At 36.5% G+C, this 25,835-nt stretch overlaps 1 protein-coding gene across 1 annotated transcript; it reads left to right on the top strand.

Moving 5' to 3' along the window:
* The first annotated feature begins 8,298 nt into the window (after nt 1–8,298).
* LOC139963802 (uncharacterized) lies at nt 8,299–25,589 on the top strand. Its single transcript, XM_071964979.1, has 14 exons — nt 8,299–8,580; nt 11,400–11,635; nt 11,998–12,176; nt 13,102–13,193; nt 14,241–14,515; nt 14,856–15,017; nt 16,790–16,830; nt 17,424–17,515; nt 18,390–18,654; nt 19,087–19,361; nt 20,000–20,388; nt 20,572–20,686; nt 21,561–21,735; nt 22,085–25,589. The coding sequence occupies exons 1-14, from the start codon at nt 8,440–8,442 to the stop codon at nt 22,270–22,272; spliced, it is 2,625 nt and encodes an 874-aa protein (XP_071821080.1). The 5' UTR covers nt 8,299–8,439; the 3' UTR covers nt 22,273–25,589.
* Nucleotides 25,590–25,835: the final 246 nt, after the last annotated feature.

Here is a 25,835-nt window from a genome sequence, read left to right as displayed (position 1 = left end):
AGAGTACATCTATTTACCAAAATTAATACAAAAAGAACGACATGTTTCGAAAGTAGCGACTTTCATCACAGGTTACAGACGCAAAATGAACAAGAAATAGCAAACAAATGTAAACTAGCAATAACACACAAGGACAAGTAGATTAACTCAACAAAGATAACACTGGACAGTCAAGCTGTTTGTTGAGATTAGGTTTATCCAAATTGATATGTAGGCTTTCTTTGATCCAAAGCTGGAGTTTAGTGGGAGCTGAGTCGATAATTTTGAATGAGTTGTTGTCACATAGCCGCTTACAGTTGGGAAATTTATCTAAGTGTTTGTAAATATGTGAATTCTTATCGGTTTTTAGATGCTCAGAAAACCGTGTAGAAAGGTGCCTATGGGTTTCCCCTATATAACAAGCATTACAGCTTGTGCAGATGAATTTATAGACCACACGAGATTTAAGGTATGATGGAATCATGTCTTTTACTACACACATATTGCGAACTTTAAATGAGATCAACACTAATTTAACATCAATGTCTGTACAATGCGATTTGATCAACTGTCTAACTTTGTTCTGAGCATGACCAGAGAAATTACCAATGTACGGGAGCTTGTAAAATCTAGTATTGCCTAAAATTCACAAATGTACTAATAACAATTCATTTCCTACTTTTCGTCCTATTGTTTCAAGTATTGGTACTTATAATTATAATTTGGCAAAGTTTTTGAGTGATCTTATATCACCCAACATTTGTCTCGATTATTGCACTCAGAACCATGAAGAGATATGCCAACACCGGTGCTAATGGTGAACCCATTGCCACACCGTCCACTTGATCATAGTAATTACCATTGAATAAAAATGCGTTTGTGAGGTAGCAAACATGAATAGTTTCTGGAGATCCCGTCTTTCAATACCAATGCCTGGATTGTTATGCATTATGGCAACGATTGCAATATCAACAGTTTCAGAAAGTGGGATGTTAGTAAATAAACTATAACTACATCGTATGATACCATGTAATGATCAGATATGTCCATAGATGTAATTTCCTGGACAAAAGAGAAAGAATCCTGAGTATATATATATATTTATATATATATATATATATATATATATATATATATATATATATATATATATATATATATATATATATGATGTAGTCTGTTTCTTATATCGTTTTATGTATTATCTTTGGCATGAGTTAATCTTCTTGTTGACGTGTTATATGACTCCTCTTTATAAATTTTATATTTTATAAGAAGTCCCCACACCTCGCCAAAATACATAACATAAGTTTACAGAAACTCTTTTATATACCGCTCTGCTTTATACATTCCATCCGAGCATGCATTTAGAATGTTTGTTGTAGTTTGTTTGTTATATCGTTTTATGTATTATCTTTTGTATGTGTAGATGTATTTTATATGATATCCTACCATCTTAACATTTTGTCCCCTTTTTATATCAGTTTATCTTCTTGTTGAAGTGTCATATGACTCCTCTTTATAAATTTTATATTTTATAAGAAATCCCCACATCTCGCCAAAATACATAACATAAGTTTACAGAAACTCTTTTATATACCGCTCTGCTTTATACATTCCATCCGAGCATGCACTTAGAATGTTTGTTGTAGTTTGTTTGTTATATCGTTTTATGTATTATCTTTTGTATGTGTAGATGTATTTTATATGATATCCTACCATCTTAACAGTTTGTCCCCTTTTTATATCAGTTAATCTTCTTGTTGAAGTGTTATATGACTCCTCTTTATCAATTTATATGAATACTGGAAGGAATAAATAATATTATAAATAAGTTAATAAAAAATACATAAAAAGATGGAACCAAATCATAAAGTATAACTTGGAAACACTTGAACAATGGTACAGTACATGTTTTCTAGTTTAAATTTGAGGATTCACACGAGGTTGGGTTGGGTATTTTTGAATGTACCTGACCGTGTGAGCGTAAGAACAATTTTACATTCCGTTTAGGGGGATAGTATAGTACAAAGATTCCAAAACGTTTGAAGGATACATATAAAGTGTTGTCAGAGCCTTTTCACGTAATACACTAACTTGAAAATGAAGAATTGCACACCATTTTCCGAAACCTGTGTGGTTCATAAGAGTTCCGTTGTAATACATTATGCCACTGGAACTTTTTTTTGGCAAGTGCATGTGTTCACATTTTCATGAAAACGGAACAAAAAATTATGCTCTTACTTAAATCTAAGCAATGATATTGTTTATGATTTATCACGGAAATTAATTTTACAGTACTATAACTAAGATAATTGTTAATTAAAACTCGAATTTGCAAATGACAGTATGCAATTCGATTGATGTGCAAATGGAAGGTTTATATTCACGTTTGACAATTTGAAAACTGAATCATGTGTTTTCGCATTCGTACCGTATAGGAATTGATGGATATACTACAAACTTCGTCATTATTGATGTTAATGTATTTTCAAATCGCTCAATGTGTGTCGTGTAATATCAAGGCAATACTAGTTGTATGCTTTAAAGAGTAAGTTTGATAAATTCATTTATTAATGTCTTTAAATATGATCGGAAAGACAAGATGTCTCGATTTCCCATGCGATAGTGAAAATTCACGGTGAATCCCATGGCTACCGTACTACACACAAAAGTGACGAATATTAGTCTGTGACAGAAAGAAACTTCACAATTTAGTTCTAGCAAAGTAACGATTGTGTGACGTATGTCTAAGATTAACTGAAAATGACATGAAATAACGACGAATAAGTAATAGAATAAAGTTCTATTTGTTATATTTAACATATTGACAACTTTCGGTAGAATGATCCTTTTTTTTAATTAAGATATACTAAAGTCAGATTGTGAAAATCTTTAGAGTGCGTTTTCTCAAAACGCACTTTTTGCACATTCGTTACTACGCCAGAACGGGGACGATGTGTTCGATTGTTACAATGAATGCAAGACAAGATCAATGATACGTATGAGAAAAGTTTCATATATTTAAGTTGAATGCTGCTATATTAGGAACGGGAATCGGCGGGATCATATATTGTTGGTAATACGTTTGACTTACTTAGATTAAAGAAAGATTAACGATCAACATTCACCATGCCGTTTGAAGGCCCAGACATGATTACCTCTGCATTACCTATTGATAAGTTCTACTAGACTGGAATTTTCCCATCTAAGTTTACACATGACCGCGAGTCCAATCTAAAAAGGTACAAATAAAGTTCAAGGAGAAATAAAGCCAACAATCATATATTAAAGGACAGAGAAACTTCTCGAACAACAACAACGGAGGCTGTCATTTTGTAAATCTGTGACGTCACAGTGCCACTAGGATCTTAAACCTGTTATACTTTATCTTTCTTTGTCTTTTGGAATTTCCAAAGTCAATTGGTAACAGTATTGACTCTGTAACCTTGCACACATTAGGTTATGTTAAGAACATTCTAATAAAAAAGAAAAACATAAGAAAACATGAAGCAAATGTAGCTCGATGATGTCACATTTAGACTTGATCAAGTCTCTTGTCTTGCGAGTGAAGGAAGGAGCACAAAAATCTATGATATTTTCAAAGCGAATGAAAATTTTCTTATCTGTTTTGTCGAATTGTTACTGACATTTTGCTCTATCATATACGCCGATGATGATGATGGCAGTATTTGTGTCTTCTTTAAGGTTAACAATATAAGTATTTCAGCAATTCATATAACGGTTCTGAACGTCAGAGCTCTCCATCCATCCTGACATATCATTGGAACTCTTTAAGATTCCTAAAGTTGAGGCATCGAGTTTTCAGTCGACCCTGCCCGTTCTATTTCAGACCTAATATAGAGACATTAAATTCAGGGTAAATATTTGTTCTGCTTTGTTTATATACGAAGTAAAAACATACAAACAATCCACAACCCTTTCCCCACCGACCTTCTACACTATATGTTTCCCTACGAGTGCAAAGTGCCAAGTATGACTGTTTGGTGAACTCAAAAATCTACATCAGACCTTTGTCGTCACCGCCCTTCCAAAACAGCTCAAAGGTTGATGGTCTGTTTACTTTCTTTTCAGATTCAGATTCAAATTTAACTTCACCTGTCAATGAACCGCAAGAAGAACAATTTGATATAGTGAAGTTGAGTACATATGACATTAACTCGTCCTGTATAGTTGTTTCACTTACGAACTAGACAGGACTGTTATTTTGTGGTCAAAAAAAAAAAACACGGGTTAAGTTCTGTACTTATATATTTTCTGTCTCAAGCCGGTACCCGTTGGATAGACTATAGTAATAAGAGATCATAATCAAAAACATTCCCTTGGTCTTAAGATTACTGAATCGCTGTGGTTTTACACATTCTATTTCAAGGCAGCCTGTTTCGTTTGTATGCAATATTAATGATGTAATTTACATAATATTTGTACCGTGTTACTCACAGAGCTCACCGTATACGTTTAGTGTTAATGTAAGTTTACTCCAAGCCTGAAATCGTGATCTTGTTATAATCTCGGCGTATCGGGTAAGATCATGCGCAAGACAGAAGACACAGTAGAACGCACACTAAAGTTGAACCAAAATCATGTAACCTGAATATATATATATATATATATATATATATATATATATATATATATATATATATATATATATATATATATATATATATATATATATATATATATATATATGATCACATGGTTACAGTCTCCATGTACGAGGACTGGGGTTGCTAGTGGGTCAAGTTGATTGTTTTTTTGAACGTGTCCATATAGGCTCTATCTTTCATGACTCTTCCACATCATGACTTAGAGTGGTATCACGATTATGTTGAAATTAATCTTTACCCATAATTGGAAGGAAAGTATTTATATAATATGAATCTTAAAAGGGGAAAAGACATACAAAAGGTGTCCTGTATCCTATTGTGTGTGTATTCTAACTGACTCTTGACGACATCTATACCTGCACAGCAAACGGCACGTTCTAATATTGGTACAAGATATGGCCTATTGTGACAAATTTTCATTCATCAAAGCCTTTATTTTCTTGAATAAGAGCTTATCTGTTTACTTAATATGTAAAAACAAAATAACAAAGGACTCACGATTAGTTAGTCAATTAAAGGTGTTAAAGTTTAAAGTTTAACACAGACCGACACTAAAGATAGGTTAATCACTGATATATTGTCTTATACTGTTGAGTTCTGTGATGAAAGAGAAGGGAAAAACAAACACCATCTTCCTGTTATTAGGGATTAAAATGCATTTTGCATTAGAATGACATGTACAATATATAATCTACGGTATCCTTTCAAAGAAACCGCGATACCGCACTAGTTATAACATGGTCATAATATTAGTCACAATGGTCTGGGCTGGGGCTGGCGCTGGCGCTGAGCTGGGGCTGGGTATGAGAGTGTGTCATAACAGTGGACTTCGTCATGACTCTATCGAATTTTGCTATTGGAAGCAGTACTAATCACGTGCTTACAGTCACCATGTACGGGCGCTGCATGGGGTTGAGGATTTATCAGTTCTGTTAACTATTTTGTCCCCTCCTTTTTATTCGTGAGACATTCCTCGAAAAGTCAGTATACTTACCAGTCCCTGAGTGGAATAAAATTGAATTTGGAAACGGAATTCTGGGATTGTATTGGAAAACACACCAATGTTTGCATTCTGTCCGCGAGAATCCAGACCATAGAATGTCACTCAGCTGCATGCTTAGTAAGACAAGAAGCCAAATCGACTCCATTCTCAGTCACATGACCAGGTACATGTTGATCATTCAACGCTAAATCATGTTCGTCATTTCTGTAACGTTTTCTTTTTGTTGCAGCCAGGTTATTACCTCATAGAACAAACATCCCATCCACCTCTTTTAACCCCCGCCAGAGCCATGACAGAAAGGATCTCCCATATGCCGCAAAAATAACTGACTACTACAGATAGTAAAATTAACCAATGGCTGAGGCGTGTCTGTTAGCGAGGTTAACTTCAACCATACAGTGTGTCAGCTTTGTTGAATGATACTATACTTCAAATGATTGTCAAAGTCTACTCGAAATTGTATGGTTGTCGATCCATTGTTCACGGAATCATGAATATTAAAGAATAAATTGTCTCTGAGGGCAAATGTTATATACATGTAAAAAACAAAAAAGGCTAAATAAATGCATTTAAGTTAATATATGTAACCCAGTGGTTGAGATTATTTTCGTGCGAGGTTTATTTACTACCGTTGTTTGTTCCTTGTTACAATATTACTAATTATATTTGTCAACGTCAGACTAAAAAAGTCGGTAAAACCAGAATCACGAAGAAGAACAAACTAAAAAAAGGAGGAGGGACCCACATCAAACTGTCTTTACTTTGAAACTACAATTTCGGTTTATCTTGAAGATAAACAAGGATGCGGATCTGAGTTCAGACTTTGATTGACTTCGTGTGAACACTGGAACAGTTGGAAGGTAAATGTTCACTACTCAATGACAGGGGTACATCACATTCATTACTTGACATAACAATGAAACCAGTCACTGACACAAAAAGTTGCGTTATATAGTATTAATGTTGTCTTAAAATAACAAGACAGTAAACAACTTAACAGTAAAAAGTCTTCACCTTTCCATTTAAACACAGTTTGTTTTAACAAATCTTATTCTTTGAATGTAATCTTCGTTGTTATTTTCTAAAATAGATATACACTGTTATTAAACCATCCATTTTTTGTGAGATATTTATGCTGTGTTGATCTAGATGTTAATGTTACGATTAATGTGTTGGATTGGTTCTATTTAGATTCGGCATAATTTTAATTTTCATAAAATGAATTTGTTTTAATTGTTTTTTTGTTGTTGACAATCTCTATATATTACATGGCTTCGTAACCATCTTCACCAATGCCTTTGAAGTGTGTATCTTATATCTGAATCTACGTTGACGTCATAAACATCATCTATATTGCTCAGAAGTTATAGTTACCACAAGAGAGCTGTGTATACCGCATGAAAACTTAACAAGTGTGTTACAAATTAGTCGTAAATAGACCTACTGAAGTGACTTGTTTGGTATGTTGTTAGTCACATTAATTCTTTGTTAGGATTGGATGTTGAAAATAATGAGATATACTAGAAATCAGGAGGATTTAATTTGGGCGTCTAAAAATGTATTGGTGTAACAAAAAATTGGTTGGGGACAGTGCCGGCACCAGAAATGAAAAAGTGTGTGTAAAGGTGTAATGTTATGTTCACGATATTCCATGTTTCCACAGGCATCCCTTTTCCCGAAGTTTTGGCGGGCCGAAAAAACTAGTTTGGTGACCCTTAAAAAGTTTCGTGATATGCGCATTTATCTGTCTGTTATGTTGATATATCCTACAAAAAGTAGTTCCAACAAGCCTATATGCAAATCATAAGTAGGTATATTTCATGTTTATTCTTGCTATAAGGTTCTGCGCACCGCAGTGATACGGTCTTGAATAACTCTCGCGGGCTCTCTTTCACTTCTTCCTGTCGTGCCTATCTGTGTCGTAGATTGGACAAGGGGGGGGTGGGTGGGGACGGCTGTCTTGTCTTGGCAATCTTCCATCTGACCATCTTCCATGGCCCTGATGTATTTGTTTGGGCCAAGAGGACAACGAGTTTCTTCAAATATCATGTATAGAGAGGGAATCTAGAACTCTAGATCGAATATATAGAACTATTTGTTTCTTTTACTTAAGACAGTCATGATATTTCATGTTCAGATCTAAGACAAATTACGGTCGTATACGATCAACCCTTGAGCTCTTATCCTCCCCGACATGGAATTGATTTTGGTAACATTAAGGGGTATCGACCGTCTGCCTAAACACAATATATAAACCACAAAAAAAAAGAACACGTCGATGACTAAACACTAATAAACTAATAATAAACTATGAATGGGATCCTATAGCAGATCCCAATCAAATGATTGCAAAATGGGAGCAAAGTTCATGAAGTATGCCGAATGCGGAGGGTGGAAATACCCAAATTTTATTGACCTAAAAGCCTATAATTACATTTGATAACCTGGGATATTTACCTCGAAAAAAAAGAGCCTCCAGCTTGAAGTGGCGTCTGATAAAAAAAGATATGAAACATCGTCAAGGTTTGACGAGGTCCGGGATTGTTAGAATACTGGAAAGAGCAAACGCTCTTATCATTTCTGTGAAGTTAAAAAGTAAACGATATAATAGATTTAAAAAATCCTTGAGCAATGCAGCCATCTGTTTGTGTAAATAAAGCAGAGACGCCATCAGTTAGCCCTTAATCCTTAGGTGGGTAGTTTTACTATAAATATGAGGAAAGCTTCCGATTAATCTTCAAACTTCACCTCGATGTTCATATCATCAACGTCAAATTATTTTCATCGTTCTAAGAAAGGGGCCAAAATTAACGACAGAGAAACAAGATGTCTGCTCCTTGGGTCATCCTGTTACTTGCGCTTTCAGTTTCGATCGGTGAGACAGAGGCATCTCATTTCAGAGGAGGTCTCATTACCTGGCGACCTGTCGACCCTATACCTAGTAGTAATCAAAGCAACATTCCACAGGTACATGAATTTGTTGATTTATTTTAATTACGTCGTCTTCTCTCTATGTTTTTCAGTTTTTCTTCTATACGTTATGTTGTAAGCGTTATTATTTGCTGGTTGGATAAATACCTAACCATCGTTTTGTTTTAAATATTTCTACGACTTTTCTTTGCACGGGCCCACTAGAATCAGTGTATTCATGGTGGTAGTAGGTATAGAAGTGACGGAGGGATTCGCTTGGGGTAGTAGAGAGAGAAAGGGGAGAGGGGTAATGTTCCAGTAAATGTTTATACTTTTCTAGTGCATAGAGATAAATAGTTGGCATGCGCCCGTTCTTTCGATTAGAACTAACAGCGGAAACGACTGACTTAAAATGAGCAAAGTGATTCGATTACCATTATTTTTTGCTTCAGTGTAAATAAGTATTGTAAGCAAGTTAGAAAGTAATGAAGTCTAAGTTATGTTTTTCAAAGCAGAATGTTTATGCTCGGTCAATACCTGTTGTGATATACCGTATGGACGGCAACATGCTTACTTAGTCCAGTGGCGGCAAAAAAAGGGGGAATAGTGGTCGCCCCTACCAACATAATGCTTGTCCCCCCCCCGGGTTTTTTGTATTTGAGTATCTATATTATGCTTGTCAGTTAGCCTCTGAAAGAAGATCCTGCTAGGATCGAAACGTCAGACCAACTTACTTTTACATTATTCTCTTACACAGGCTCTATAGTGGATAAACAGTTTGATAACAGTTTTGTTTCATTTTAATATTTTATGCTAACAAAATGCTAAAACGTCGGGAGGCTTTTCCCCCTAATCCCGCACAGGGGCTTTGAAAAACATTCCAATGAAATTGAATTCTACATTGCTACAAAATAACCGTCTGCACTGCGCCGGGTTTGGACTACCTTCCAAATAGCTAATTAAATTCATCTTTCTGACATGTGCTTTTGCGCTTTAAAGTTGCTGCGAGAAAACAAACAAAAAACCGCAAAACACAATCAATTCCATAGATATTGAATTATATCTCTCTCGCACATTATACTTGTTACGAGAGAACAAAGAAGATCTAAACACACTTGAGCTCCCGGGGGCCTCGCCTTCTGTACCCTCACTAGCCTCATTCCAGAGAACTGTAGGTGTAATTCATCTTTCTGAAATGTTCTGTTGCGCTCAAAAATCGCGGCAAAACGAACAAGAGTTGTGTGCAGTGCTGCAGCTTCTGACTGGGCTCTCATTCAATAACTGTGTACAGATGCTATTATAAGCAAGTTGCTGCTGTAGGTTGATTTACTTTTAGAAACCATTGTTCAGCTTGTCACTACAGTCGGTCGCAAAAAGGGGAGTCGGTCTTGAATTCGATTAACATCCCTGTCGACAAATGGTGAATGTACGGAACCTGGTAATATGACAAATTAGAATTATTGTATACATGAAACTTTCATAAAATAAAATTTGACTAACCGATGATACTTGGGTTGGGGATAGAACGTGTTCCCCATCCGACTTACCTCCTCGTGATGTGCACTTTATACAGGTGCGTTTTTACACTACCACCCCCCCCCCCCCCAACTGTCGAAAAGGTTCTCATACTGTTGATTGCATTATAGGTATTGTTCATTTCATAATTTTGTTTTATATAGATTTTTATATAGATAAAAGTGCATTTCATAAATTAAATATGAACGTAGAAATGACCCAGAACTTTTACAATTTCCAATATTATTTTAAAATTCCAACGCGGATCCATGAGGATGGGGTGGTAGAGTTATTATAGACCTAATTTATGCACCATTGAACGTCTATATTTGCTTGGTCTGGTAGAGGGGACCTTCATACATTCGAGACGGCTTCAACCGCCCCAGGGACACTCCTCTTATACTTGTAAAAGTATTCTTCCCGCCATTGAAAGTGATATGAAATATAAAATGAAAGTTCAATTTTCTGCAATGGAATAAACTAAGGGGATACTATCTTTAACAAATTGAAAACAAATTTCCAAAGAAACGTCTTAGTTATATTATTTGTCTATATTTACCTTGATTTCCTCAATTTGAACAATATAACAAATTGACGCATACATGGCAAAAAGGGCTAACAGTCTTTGTATTCATAATATGTGCAACAAAATAATGCTTTGATTTGAAATTCATTATGTGGGAAATATTATCCAACTCAACGTAGGTTAATTTACTAATGCTTGACAAAGCAGTGACGTGCGCAAAGTGGCCGGGTTTATATTTGGCTTTGAGACTATGGCTCCGTCAACGTTAGACCACTATCGTGATAATGATCGTGATAATCCCGGTCTCGGGATCTGATTGTTTTGTCGTGTAAACGTGGATCAGGCCCCAAGATTGTAACCCCGCGATAGGCTACTTCGAGGAAGAATCAATGTAAACGTGGATCAGGCCCCAAGATTGTAACCCCGCGATAGGCTAGGATCGAGGAAGAATCAAAACCCGCCCTCGATGTTAAATTTGCTATCTAGACGCAGCGGGGTTGACCCGAGATCACTGGTGACTTTTAACTTCCGTTGATGTTTTTTATGCGCGTTATTTGATACAATATACAGTACATGCACGTGACACGGCTTACAGTTTTGCGCCTTTCTTTCTATAAAGCAACGCTCAATTTCCAGTTCGGTGATCACAAGCGAAGGGTCAGATACCAAGCACGTGATCCAATGTAAACGCGTTGAAAAGGTTCAACATCTATATATCTATTAATGCTGAACACCGAGCGGGGGGGGGGGGGGGTCCGTAATGTACACGCGGAAACAGGGACCTTTCAAACATGCCTTAAAACATTCCTTTGTGCATTATTCAATTTCCCAATAGATTGAAATATCCTACCGAATGTCATGGCGACGGAGTGCAGGAAGTCATCATTATTGTACGGATGAACACATTGCTGGAGGCAATCTGCTTGATGGAGAAGGATACTTGGATTGCAATTGCTATGGACTGAATCAACAGCTCTCCTATGTTTGCACGGATTTTAGTGAGTCGGAAGACTGGACCAGTGGGGTTAGCTCTGGCTTTTATCAACCAAATATTCCCTATTTCCAAGTTTGGTAAGTTCTCCGCCATCTTGTTCTCTCTCACCAACTCAAGGTGAATATCATGAATAAAATGAATTTACTCTGTCACTGCTGTATCGAGAGTATAATGTCTACAAACTGTAGCAGAGGTGGTGAGATAAAATGAGGTGAGACGGAATTTAAGTTAGTCTCGAGGATGTAAACTGAAGCCAATCCACCTTCACCCTCATCCCTCACAACCTCGCATCCATTCCCCGACTCAAGCTCACCACCATTTCACACAAAAAAGTAGAGTGCTTCCGTCTCAAAGACCATCATTATAACACTGATACATACAACACACAACAAAAACATCCGTCAAAGCATCTGCGTCGTCTTATCTTGTTCTTTCTCAGGTTTTCTGGTTGCTGTTGGATAAGTTTAAGGAACGACGCAGGTGGGGATTGGTTTTTAATGGCGGCGATTGACTTGAGTGTTCGTAATGACACCGGTCGTATTAACTCATCACCGACAACTACAACACTGCCTATTCTACGGTATCACCAAGAATGTCACAACACCATTACTATACCTGGTAAGACCTTAAAGGACTCGTCTCTCTCTCATATTTTCAACAATAATCAATGAATATTCATGAGATGTGATACTGACAAGGAAAACAAAAGTTTCCCACGTTGCTATTTGGCAACCTTATTTTAATGAATAACTTGAATAACTCTCGGCACTAGATGTTCTGTTTGTAAAGATGTTTCTCTCTTTTTCTCCCTATCATTTTATGTCATTATGAAACATGTTCTTCAAAATCTTCCCTTTCTATTATTATCTACAATTGGAATGTTCTCATAGCTGTCAATGTACCAACAATTTACTTTAACAAAGTGCACAGGTTGGTACACATCAATCTATTAGCTTACAACCGCAGCTTTACATATCACAAACTTTTTCTATAGGATATAGACACTAGACGTATCTTACATTGGTTTTACGATTTAAAAGCCACAAATATTCCCGCCGACATATAATGTGACCCATGATTACTATTCTACACTATTAGTTGAAATCCCATCTTAATATAGTGTTCCTATATCTCAGCTCCATAGAATGTGGTTAGTTAAATGTAATCAACTCATACCAGATGAACCCATAATGAAGCAAGTGGAACATCTTAGGTGACTGTAATGTCATCATTGCAGATGTTCTTTGATTTGCTTTTATAACGTTTTACAACAATTTCGTTAATATTATTCTTGAAATGTGATACATTTTTTGGGGGGGTGGGGAGGGGAGACTTTTGCACACAATTCCAGGCAATCTTTTCAAATGATTAACATGCTGTTACTGGTGAATTCCTTTTAATGATTATTTCGTGCCGTAAGTGTTTTTATACGAGCTCACACTTACATCATGACTGTAAAAGCAACCTATGAAAAGCTGGCGAATTAGCAACGTTACAGTAGGAACGATTCCAATTCTAATCTTTTTCTTTCTACTTTTGCCAGTGGCTGATCCGGATGGTGACGACGTCAGGTGTTTCTGGGCAACTAATTGTGGTAGTGGTTGCTTTAACCTACCTGGAGCTGTGCTTGATAATGTAAGGCCTTATTCAAAGAGTATAGAAATATGTATATGTTATGAAGCGCCAAAACAAGCCCAAATGATATTAATAAATATCAAAGATCACTATGTTAAAATGTATGTCTGCGTATGGGTGTTTGCATGGGTGGGTGTGTTATGTTTGGGTGGGCGTATGTGTGTGTATGTTTTTTATACATTTGAAATTGTAATGAGTTGGAAAATCCAGAACAGCGCAAGGACCTCCAGCCTCCACAGGGAGTCGAACCCGGGCTTCCCGCATGTGGACACCCTAATCAACTAGGCTATGGACGCTGATATACGTACATATATACATATACAATAATATGTTATTATTATTATCTTTATTTTTATATTTATATTAATTGAAACGTATCAAATATATGAAATATCAAACATTGCAGTCATCGGAAAAGTTACAAACCAACATTAAGTATACTTGTAGTGTGGTTGCTTGCAATTGTTGTTAATGTTATTACTAAATACCGTTACTATGTTAGATAAACTGAAACATTGTGTTGTACAAGTTATTGGAAAATTTCATCCAAGCATAGTTTAATCTTGGTGGTCTGTTAAATTTAAGGGTCAGATCGACCATAGTCTTTCAAAACCTTTTAACATATTTGTATAATGTTCATTATGTTTAGAACCATTTTTGGCATGTCTTTATTTCAAGTGTAAAGGAAACCATCCTAATCAGAATCAAAGTAGTATGACCAGAAATTCTACAAATCTTGTTTATCAATGGACAAGCTGCATCAACAGAGATGGAAGTCTTTCACTCTATTGTACTATTCTTTAAATTCTTCAAGATTCTGTTAACTCATCACGCATTATCTGTTATATACTTCTGGTCGTCTTGAAAGCTCTTAATGATTTACATAATAAGCATACTTATGATGTAAGTCGGATACTGACCGAAGTCCTAAGGTACGGTTCCTCGTGTAGTGCTTTGATCGGGAAAAGAACTGCTTTTGGTTGTGGACGCAAGCCCTGTAGAATGTTTTGGAAACTCATTTTCTTTCCTGTAACTTTCGTTCAATAGGGAACATGTGTTATCACATGGGATACGACTGGGCTTTCAGTTGGGCTTTACGGTGTTTCTATAGAAATAATGGATTTTGCGACACCAACTTCAACACAACCTCTCAGTTACATACCTCTGCAATTCCTTGTGGATGTGTTCAGCAGTTCAGTCTCTTGCTTAGATCAACCTGTCTTTATTCCTCCAACACGGGTCCCGGATTCCTGTGTAGGTATTCCAGAGAACGGCACCTACCATGAACCGATCATCGCTAGGACCAGTTCCGTGAATGTCACGTATCTTCTGTCGGTCACTGTTTCTGGAATTGTCATAAAAGTCCTTATATATTAGTATAATATATAACGCATACACACATTAATATGGTATAACATATGCTAAAAGTTTATACCAACATAATGGTAATGCAAAGACATGTCTATAATGTTGCTGATTTTTTGGCGAGTGGAGGGGGTGTTCTTGTTTTGTATTTGAATTTATCCTCGTTCCAACCCACTTTCCACGCCGTTTATGTTCACTTTCATCAGTAAAACTCATGGAGAGAACATTATTTGGCAAGTACTTGTAGTGTTGATTTCATGTGTCCCTAATGTACTTATCTTCCTACTTTTTAATCAGCATTACTGAAATAACAACAATATCACCGTCTGGAATGGTCAAATCTGAACTCTTACCTTACCCTGACGGCCTGCCTACGGATTACTATATAAATACTACTTGGAACCCAATCACAGTTGGAGAAGAAGAAATCATGTGCTTTAATGCGGAGACAAATCTTGGGTGGGTATATAACTTAAATGTTATCAATTGAAAACAAATTCTTAGATTTTATTTTAGCTCACCAAAATTTCTCTCGGTAGACAAATATGTTCAGGAAGAATCCCCGAACAATTCTGGCTTATATACTTTAAACGAATTGTCTGGTAGGCCTTAGACGTAACCTTCAAAAACGAAAAATAATTTTCCAAACATGTTTTCAAAATTTGAGAAACGCTAATGTTGATTTTGACAGAAAAACGATTTTTTAGTCGTTTAGGATGGATATTTCAAATATACTTTGAACAGTAACGAATCTTTGCAAATGTAGATTGCGACATAATCCACTTTACATAAAGTTCCTACAGTATCCACAACAAGCACCGCGTTTGAATACAGATTAATTTCTTTCTTAATTTTCGGTGAAATTTTTTTAAATTATATTAATTATATCGTTAAGCCGTCATATACACAGAGCAACGATAATTTCATGATTTTGTGTAAGAGAAGATAACTTTGAGAAGCAGACTCTTCGTTGTTTATACATTGCGCTGTCCTTTTCCTATGGGAATAATGTTGACATGTAGGCTACTCTAACGTTTACAATCGGCCAGTTCTGCGAAGCCTAAGCGTCTCGGTGCTAAATTCTACTCTGACATCGATTCCGCAAAGTTTCATCTTTCGATGTTTCAAATACTTTACAAGTTTCCTTTTACTGTCAAGTTGATCCGTGAATTTTATGACAGCGATTTCAAAGAACGGTTTAAGAACTGTGGTTTGAGTGTGAGAGTGTATAATGTGCAACGCTATGTACGTACCAAGTGGGCATGGTATGCTGTATGCGTACGTTCGCAATGTGTACGTAATATATAGCAGGCAATCACCTTTGCATGCGAGAGAATATGTGCTACGGAAACGGGAGTGCTCACTTCAAGTCGCTCGTTTTGCCTATTTGCCTGCACCACGTCATTCACTAAATTGATGCGTTCGAACAACGGTGCTGTTGGTGAATTTGAAATACAGATTTCTACAAGAAGTAAATGTTACATGGGGACAATTTTCACATAGTTAGAAAGAGAATAATTAGAGCTTTGAGGACGATGTATCCAAATCTTCCACCAGACAATTCCTTTAATTAGTAACAAATAACAAAAACTTTTGAAATGGTCACGTATGATGTAGGTAAATGTAATGTAAGTTTTCATTAATTCGGTACAAACATAAGTTATATTGACAGTTAGCAGTGCATATATTGCCTACACTTTGATTTTCCATCTACAATATAGAAAATGTTGATCTGAGTTGTTGGGTAATTTAAACGATAATCCAGCAATCTGACTTTTCTGTCTACCAGCTGGAGTTATATTAAATTAATAAACACAAAACAACACAGTCGTAATTGCAAAAACAGCGGTCTTAATGTTATTTCTTGTTAAAGCCATATACATTGGATAATATCCTTTTAGAATACGTTAAACAACATTAATCATGTAAAGCATTCATCATGTAAAGCACTTTAGTCTGAACCAACAAGAGGTCGTATTAAATTTTCTTATAAATCACTCAGTAGGCTTCTTTTCTGTATGGTTAAGAAAATCTTTTCAATGATAGTTGTTTGGATGGACGTAGTTTAATTTCATGTGCGGGTTTAGGAAAAGATTTTTTCATCGTTGGAAATGCTTGGTGAGATAAAGTATCTTCAAATCTCTCAAGTTATATCTTATATCTGATTTGATCTTGCTGCTGTATACCAGAATGGGTTTTCACGTCTTTATTTTACGCATTTTTGCTCCCAGATCCGTCGGTGCACAGACATGTATAACCCTCATTACTGGAAGTAAGTATCTCAAAATGTTTATGTAATTAAAACCTTAATGGTACCCATAAGTCTTTTAAGCTTTACATGACCATTTTGTTTTATTTTCGTATTTTTAGTATTCTTAGTTTTTAAGTTTCGTATTTTTAACATGTTTTTACCCCCTAATTATGCTTGTGTTCGAAAAGTTGATAATAGGTTGTAAGTGTCGGTACAAATATGCTATCGTGGAAATGACTGCAGAGTTGTATGGATCTCAGTGGCGTAGTTACGGTTTCAAGGGTCCCGGGTCACGACCGAATTTATTTTGAACCACCTTTGGCCTTGCCTTGTGGACATTGGTGACCCGTGTAGACCAATGGACCACTACGCCTCTGGGGAAGCATATTTTTCTTTCTGTGATCGCAAAAAAAGGGTTTGAGGTAATTGATAGTTAACGTGAGATCATAATTTGGATGTGCGTTTGTTTTGAGCAAGGACAGGGAATCCTACTCACTGTACGGTAAGTAGAGGGCGTGATTGCAAGCAGGTTGAAGGATAAGTGAAAGCATACGGCATATCCCGAATTTCTGAAGTTTTACTATGTTTCTGTTTGCTTTCTCCATTCCCTGCAGACCCCCCTCCAGAGATAATTACTATTCGACCAGGCAAAGGGGAGCATACGCCACTAGAAGACTTACAAGTACTCGTACGCTATGACCAGGCGGTAAGATGTCATGTATTTTTTAGATCCTCCTGCAAGCAGGAACTCGCGAAGAAGCCTCATTGGCTTATCAAAGCCGCAAGCTGACCGAAGTCAGTCCCTTAGATTCATATTTAACGTCCATGATTATGAATTGTCAATTGTCAACAACTCTGTAACTAGACGACAAACATTCATCTTGGAGTGACTCGAACTGGGGACCTTTTGATTTGAAGGCACCGGCGTTAACCACTGAGCTAACACTCCTTAAACGTCGTCATGGAACGACGTCATTAAACGACGTCGTCATGGAATTCCTATAATCCTTGTTTTTCTCATTCAGAAAATTAGGAAGATGGGAACAAGGACGTTCCCACACTTCCTCCACGTTTTCACACACAAATAGCAATGCTATATGGCCTTGCTATATGGCATGCTATATGGACTGCTATATGGCCTTGCCGGTCGTGTGGATCAGTAACAAACAATTCCAAACAGTGAAATGATCAATTTTCACTTTTAGATACCTACCTCATAATCCTAAAGAGATTTACAACGCCTATAATGACTGGAACATATACGGCACGAAATAACCTGCAAACAGTAGCCTACAAAGTGTTTACTAAATTCCCTACTTTAATTGCCTATTAGATACATCGATAACGTACAAACCTTTATCTCAGAACATCTAGATAATGAATATGATATGATATATATAAACAAGGAATAACGTTAGTCTGTGTTAGTTTGAGTCGGAATGTCCCATAATTTACATCGTGACCATTTACTGAATATTAAACCATTGACTGAGTGATATTTAATATATTCATAGTAACATAATTATTAAAATACATGTAAAATATGATTAACTTTCCCCCTCTATTTCTTTCAACATCAGGTTGCCCGACCATCCAGATCTACTATGATATCTCTTCACACCCAAACAGGAAGTAACGTCTATCAGGTTGATTCTCAAAATTATCAACAAGTCTCTTTTCCTGGTGACAATACCCTTCAGTTTGTCGTTCCTGCTCAGTATCTGAGTGAGATGACGTCATACTACATTTTAATGGAGTCGGGAGCTGCCAGAACCACGACCTACTGTGGAATAGAGTCTGCTGCCATCGTTGACCCAAATCAATTGACGTTTTTCGTCACTCAGGGTAATTTAAAACTTTTCTCTGTTTTTTATACTATTGAGCAAATGGTAAATACCTCAATACTATAAATTCTTCAGACGTCAACCAAAAGAGAGTTTGTCATTATTATGTAAAGCTACTTTCATATCGATCTTAATGGCAAACACAGAGGAGCGGTGTGATGATACAAAATGGCTACTTGATATAAGCAAGCAGAGTGATTGTAAAAATATCAAAATTTACACAAAATAACGTACGCGTAGTGTTATCTGTTCTTCATGGACACATGAATTATACAAAACTATAGTTTTCCCTTAGATGCATTCAGCGCATTGAGAACCCGCATATTGGCAAAATTAATTTTCCATGATCAATACAAACAGATTTAAGATGTCGGATATCAATCGTGATCGGATATTTATTCAATACCGTGCTCTATCTTATGTCATTTTGCAGTTCCAACTACAACTGCCAGTCCAAACGTCACTAATAAAACTGCTACCGTGACACCTACGCCGAATGATGATGATGATTTTGGTGACGAAATTGTCCTCCGCTGTGGCCCAACATCTTTCCAGATTGACATCCCACGAAAGCTGGTTGAGGATTCGTTTGAGACTACCGGGCTTTATCTCCTGGGAGGTGATGGCAATCCAGGCTGCATGAGCTTTGACAATCATCAGTACATCAGTCTAAACAGCTCACTAACTGGCTGTGGTAACCAATACACGGTATGGAATAATATCTATCTTTTAGAATATTGTCGATTGAGTTGTCTCATGTATTCCTGCATATTTGCATTAAAAAGTACCGGTACGGATAAAAAAAAGTAATTATCAACGCAAACATTGCCAGTTATCTCCGGTACACTAAATATGTCAATCACTATCACCCCCTCTATACCCCCTCCCCCCCCCCCTCCCACCCTTACACAAGACACACTCCCTTCAATTCACGCGAGCATACATAGGCAACACACATTCTAACGTTTACGGTACAGGCAATGCATAGTAAGTTACACACGTCAAGGTGGAATTAATAAATACAGTTCAAATTTTGCGTAACTTGTGTTTTACCTGTCTGCCTGATTTGCATATACTTTACTGCTCATCTCATTTTCCAAGAATAAATGAATTAAAATAAGAAACGACGACAAACAGACGAGATAATATCATAATGTAGAGAACGTTTGAGAAGATACACATGACTTGTACTCATGTTGTCTTTATAATATCACGTTTTATTACTTAACAACAACATCGGCACTGACGTGAATAGCATTTTCCAAAATCAAATGTCATGCTTTCTTTTCTTTCTCTTCTCTTCTTCTTTCTTTTAACTTTTCTTTTTCGTTTCTTTCGCTTCAAAGGACAACTCAACACACAGTTTTTACTCTAACACTGTCGTAAATCATGACAACAATACCAACATGATCGTGGAATACCTAAGCTTGCAGATTCCGTTTACCTGTGAGTACGACCGATCCAAGAAACTCCTTTCACACTTTGTGACTATCAGCGAGTACATCATGAAACGTGAGAAAGGAAGCTTTGTCTACGACTTCGCTATGTATACGGATATCTCGTACACGGTTAGATACAACACGTATCCCGTAGAGGCACATCTTGGTACAAACTTATTCTTTCGATCGGAGCTACTTCGAGCCGCTGATAATTTAGAAATCCACCTGCGTAGCTGTCGTGCGACACCCTCTCCTAACTACGAAGATGATCTCGTTTACGAATTTATTACAGACGGGTAAGTAAGCTCATAATTAGTCATATCAGGAGCTACACTTGATACTGAGGAATCAAAATTTTTGTAAATAGCAATAAGACAGATGAAAGCTGAACAAGTAGAAAATACTAATTTATCATGAAAGTTATCGTTTAGTTGCCAAAGCGAACAGTCAATAAGTTGATTTTAATTCTCTTTTCACAGATGCGGTGCTAATAACGCCGCGGTGAGAGTGCTAACACCACAAACTCCAAAACAGGCGGATTTTGAAATCTCAAGCTTTAGGTTTAGACGAGACATTGGAAATGAATATTCACAGGTAAGATTTGTTGTTCAAAGTAAACAAGAACTTATACGAAAACGTTATCGCAACGGTCGCCTCGTCGGGATTGGCATGCTTACCATGAGAAACTAGCCTGAAAAGGCATTAAAACTAGAATATTGTCTTGTGTTGATATTTTTGGCATTGTTTAATTTCGGTAGTATAACATGCAGCATGAGCTTAAGTTGTGCATGCATCCTACCTTTGTTTTTTTTTCAAAATTTTCATTGTGCCAATAACCATTGTTACGTCACTGGATTTTAGTATCAGCTTTGGTAAGAATCTGTTGACTTATCAACGACTTAGCAACACTAAATTCTATCCCAGAAGCTAATCAAATAAATAACTGACAGGAATACTGAAACTTGGTCAGTAGTGGCCATATGTCTTATTTTGGATAAAGGGTAATATGAGAATTCAGATATGTTTAAAAAAAATCGAAAGAAATTCGTACAAACAAGTAGAGCACATTAAGCACTTCGTTTTACTTTACTCTATCACATAAACTTATGTCTCCTTTACTTTCTTGTTTCACTTTCATACGTACTACTTTATAGTAACTATAGTTGAAAGGCCTTTACATTCAGGTCAACTGAATAGGTTTTAAACTAAAGCGAGCTTCATGACAAGTCTCTCTTGCGGTAGAAAATTAGTTGATGGAAATATCACATCGTCATACAATCATTTTGCTGATATATTGATCACTCCTTGTACATTACACATACAACTGTAATGACGTTTTAGACGGAGAGTATGGCGTTGGGGGAGAGAAGTCGTGGTTTATTATTATTAGGAAAATACTACTTTCCATCAAACACTATATATTGCTTGTGTAATTGTACTTTGGAAAAAAAAATTGTTTTGTCATAAGGTTTGGGTTCACTGCGAGGTCATTGTCTGTGACGTAAATGATACAAATTCAGAGTGCCGTCGAGGCTGCGAAGAGAGCCGTTATCGTCGATCCATTCGTCAATATGATCAGAAAGTTGAACGACTTGTAAGAGGGCCGATTTTACTCGAAGGAATTGACGACAGATCCGAGACTCGTAAGTTATTATCAAATTTAAGTACGCTAATTGAGCAATGTGAACGTAAATAAGAAATCAATGTGTAGCAATGTGTACGACTTGGCTTGCCTATAAAAAGTGGTAATTCTGTGTAAAATGTCAGATTCATAAGCACCAGGGGTGTACTCTGCACAATCATAACACTTTGGTAATACGCCCTTATTGACAGTTATAAAAAAAAAGCCAGATTAAACGCATTCACACACCAGAAGAATCACTGTTTTTTAGACCGCTCTAGTTGCTTGCATATACACATAATGAACTTTTCCGATTTTGCTTAATGATGCATTTCAGATTCAAGAGGGTTTTTTACATTTCTGTATTACAGTGAAGGCAAGCGGAGCTGATGGAACACCTCACAATTTTTCAGCGGTTTTCACTACTTCCCTCTCCATCGTGGTCGTTGCAATGGTTATCAGTTTGATGATGATTAGCGTGGCATACTATCGTGTCATGCGCAGATTAACTCATCATAGCTACGAGGCGCTGCCAAACAATGCAGGCTTAAACCAGTGATGAAGAGAAGAACGGCTCGGTAGTTTAGTATACGTAAAGCTTTCACAAACGTGTGAAGAACTCAGTTATACAATATGCTGTCAACGATGCTGTCAACAATGCTGTCAACAATGCTGTAATTTGACAACAATGCTTGCAAATGCTGTCAACAATGTCAAAACATTTGAACTTCTGGCTGTGTGGGTGTACACAGAGATGTCATCGCCTTACATTTCCAAGACACATTTTCGTCTCTGGAATTAGTGGAACCAGCATAATAGCGCATTCTTACACAACGGCTGCAGTAGTTTATTTTAGTTTTACCTTGGTCTGTAACGTCGGCATCTTGCTGTATTAGTATCATGTTTGTTCACTGACAGGAAATATTTCCAGTCCAATTTTTAAGTGACATAAAGTAAGAAACAAATGAAGCATACTCTCCAGGCTTAATTAAATATCTATATCCTCTTCCGTCAAAGTATCCATATTGTGTTTAGTTTATTTTAGTTTAGGTTTGGTCTGTAACACAAAAACCGTCGACATCATGCTGTATTTGTATCTTGTTTGTAAACTGACAGAAGATACTTTCAGACTCATTGTATGTGTATATAAAGCAAGAAACGTATGAAATATGAACTCTTCATAAGGTAATTGTCTATACGCTTTGCCCTCAAACTATCCATATTGAACAATTTTGATAGGGCAATAAACACCTATAAATCTTAAAGCAGAGGCCTTTTGAATATAACAACAGACTTTTGTTCTTTCTATGCCCCCTCTTCAAATCGCTTATTTACTTTACGTATTTTACATCATGTGGAATTTATCAATATTGTTCCCCTTTCCCAACCCTCTTCCATATGTAAGAAAATATAGCCCCATTGCAACATTTAAAGCGTGTTAAGCTTTATAGTATTCAGATAATAGAACAGACATTTGAGAACTGACCTATTGAAAGGTTACTTGCAATTATTTTTAAATTTGATTAAAAGAAAAAATCTAGCTGGTCCTTCATCTCTCGGCCCATTCACGTGGCTTCTTTGTTGTGAAATAATGGTGGACACTTCGACGGATTACTAGATTCCCACCCTTCCTTCAATTCCTCCCTATCCCCACCCCCCCCCCCCTCCTTGTGTTCTTCCCGCTCTATTACCAATAGCAGTTGGTACATTGCAAAGTCCAACAACCAGTGCACACTGGCAGGAATTCAAAAATGTTGGGGTGTGAATGCAAGCGTTAGAGGCGAATAAAGGTGAATAATTACAAATGGTGCATTCTGAGGCATATCGTCAATTACTTGACATTTGACTTGAAATAAGATATATAATTAGCTCTGAACGCAAGATTGTACTAATAAATACTCGTAGATATTTGTGTGTGTGTGAGGCAGAAAAGATGGTGTACACCCGTAGCAGTAATCTAATTCATTCCCGAATGAACCATTTCCCCGACTGATGATGGAATGTATGGACCATGCCAACCTCTCCCACCCCCCCCCCGTCCTCCTCACGTCTTTGTGAACCCTACTGAATCAAACTGTTTACCTTTTTATATCAAGTTCATCTCGTGAGTAGTACTCAATAATGGTAGAAGGAATACCTTAAATAAGGGATATTCCAATGACAAGAGTTGCCAAAGCTTTTACGTAGAAGGTGGTAATTGTTTTATACATCTGGCTATAGCCGAGTTAGTTATATCATAATGGCAGTGTAACCGAAAATGTCTTTGTTTTCCTTCATATCGTATCTCAAATAATACGTCCGCTGAGTAAAATAATGTTCTTGTATGTTAAAATATTGATGAAACTCTAATTTCATGCAACTTTTTACAACTAAACAAACAGTCCACAGGAATAACATTTCAAGGATAAATCAGCAGCAATATTATAATTCAGCGGCGTAGAAAGCTATCCATAAGTAGGCGGGAGAAGTGATCAGTGTGTTTCACAGGAAAAGAGCTCAACATTTCATCTCAAAATGTCGACTGCTTGAATCTCAAAAGTTAAATTTTTCTTAAAATGTTCCACTAAATTGAACCATTTACTGGAAAGTGGAACATAGCTCCAGGAAATTTTTGACAATGTTGAATTTTGTTTTATCCAAATGCTCAAACTGTTAGCATCAAATAGTCAAAATTGCGATATTTGAGGTCAAAATTTTTACTATTTACATCTGAAAATTTCGACTATTTTCTTTCGAAACGTCGACGTTTATGTCACAATTTCGACTAGTTTATCTGAAAACTATGTTTTATTGTTTTATCTCAAAATGGTTGCTTTACTAGTCAAATTTCTCAAAATTACGGAAAGTAGACATGGCGAAGAGAATCATCAACATCCATTCCCTCCAATATTAGTCCAATTTATTATGGGAAGTTTCAAGATCACGTCTCTGCTCCGATACAAGCTGATGGGATTAGTTAGATCACCAACTCGTTTCACTTATTCTTAAAGCATTGCTGCCGAGTGGATAAAGGCGGTGGCATTTGAAGCAATGAGGCTTAGCAATCGGGAGGTTCGGGGTTCGATTCCCGGCCGGGTCATAGTAAGGTGGGTTTTTCATCCAAGAGCAATCTACGGTTTTCCCATCTGAAATGACTTTCTAAATTGAAAAGATTCCAAATTTGAGTTAAAATGTTGAATTGGAAGCCACCCGACGTGTAAGTTGTAATCCATAAGCCCTTGCGGGTTTCTCCCACATTTGTGGTCGCTTAAGCGTCGTAAAAATAACTGCTGATTATTATTATATTATTATTATTATTGCAACATCAGAAAAAAGGGGGCTCCTTGACATTTAAGTCATTATCATCAGTGAGTACCGATTTAAAAATTGTCAGAGACCTGTCAGTTTTTTTTTTCCTTATTCATTAATCAATGCAACACGCAACGAATGCAATACCACCATCATCGCTAAAGTTTTGTCAGGAATTTGCAAGCCAAAAATATCTTGATGATCATTTCAACTTGTCTAAAGTTGTGAGAAGAAATCGTATGTTAATCAGCTAGAATATCAGAAGAAGAAAAACAGATTGCAGATTTAATGTTACATGTATATTTCCATCATGTTTAAGCATAGTTTGTAAGAAATCCATAGTTTGTAAGTTTCTACACTAGTGTCTTATAGTTGTTGGGTAACGATAGGCATATTTTACCATGATTCATCTTACTTTACAATTGTTTACAAACTTTAGGTGACCGTACAGCTGGAAGAATTAGAATAGACCTGTGAAAAACCGATCGAAGAAATCATTTTTTACCCATCTTATTATCATCTCGATAATGTTCTGTAATATTTCGAAATTGTGTTATTTTATGCAGTGGCAGAACACAAATACATATATACACAAATTTAATTTGTATTGCCCGTATTAGGGCCTACCTTAAACTTGCCGTTCCCCCTTCTCTTTAGCAGTTTGTATGATTGACTTGAACAAACAGATCAAATGATATGGTAGACTAACACGTACAAAAAGAAGTAAGTTTAAGTTACCTTAACAAGAAGATGAGTTTCCTTCTATAATATAGGAAATTCTGAAAATTATAAAATCTGGAAATGTACATTCTTCAAATATATCCAAATTGTCAT

The sequence above is a fragment of the Apostichopus japonicus genome, chromosome 3 (assembly GCF_037975245.1).
Source record: "Apostichopus japonicus isolate 1M-3 chromosome 3, ASM3797524v1, whole genome shotgun sequence".
Lineage (NCBI taxonomy): Eukaryota > Metazoa > Echinodermata > Holothuroidea > Aspidochirotida > Stichopodidae > Apostichopus > Apostichopus japonicus.
Note: the sequence above shows the minus strand (reverse complement) of the source record. Positions and strands in the feature narration are given on the sequence as shown.

Excerpts from the sequence above, each read along its gene's own strand:
- LOC139963802 (XM_071964979.1), top strand. The coding sequence starts at position 8,440 with ATGTCTGCTCCTTGGGTCATCCTGTTACTTGCGCTTTCAGTTTCGATC. Across the intron at positions 15,018-16,789 it reads AATGCGGAGACAAATCTTGG|ATCCGTCGGTGCACAGACAT; the intron begins GTGGGTATATAA and ends TTTTGCTCCCAG. Across the intron at positions 17,516-18,389 it reads TCGTACGCTATGACCAGGCG|GTTGCCCGACCATCCAGATC; the intron begins GTAAGATGTCAT and ends TTTCAACATCAG.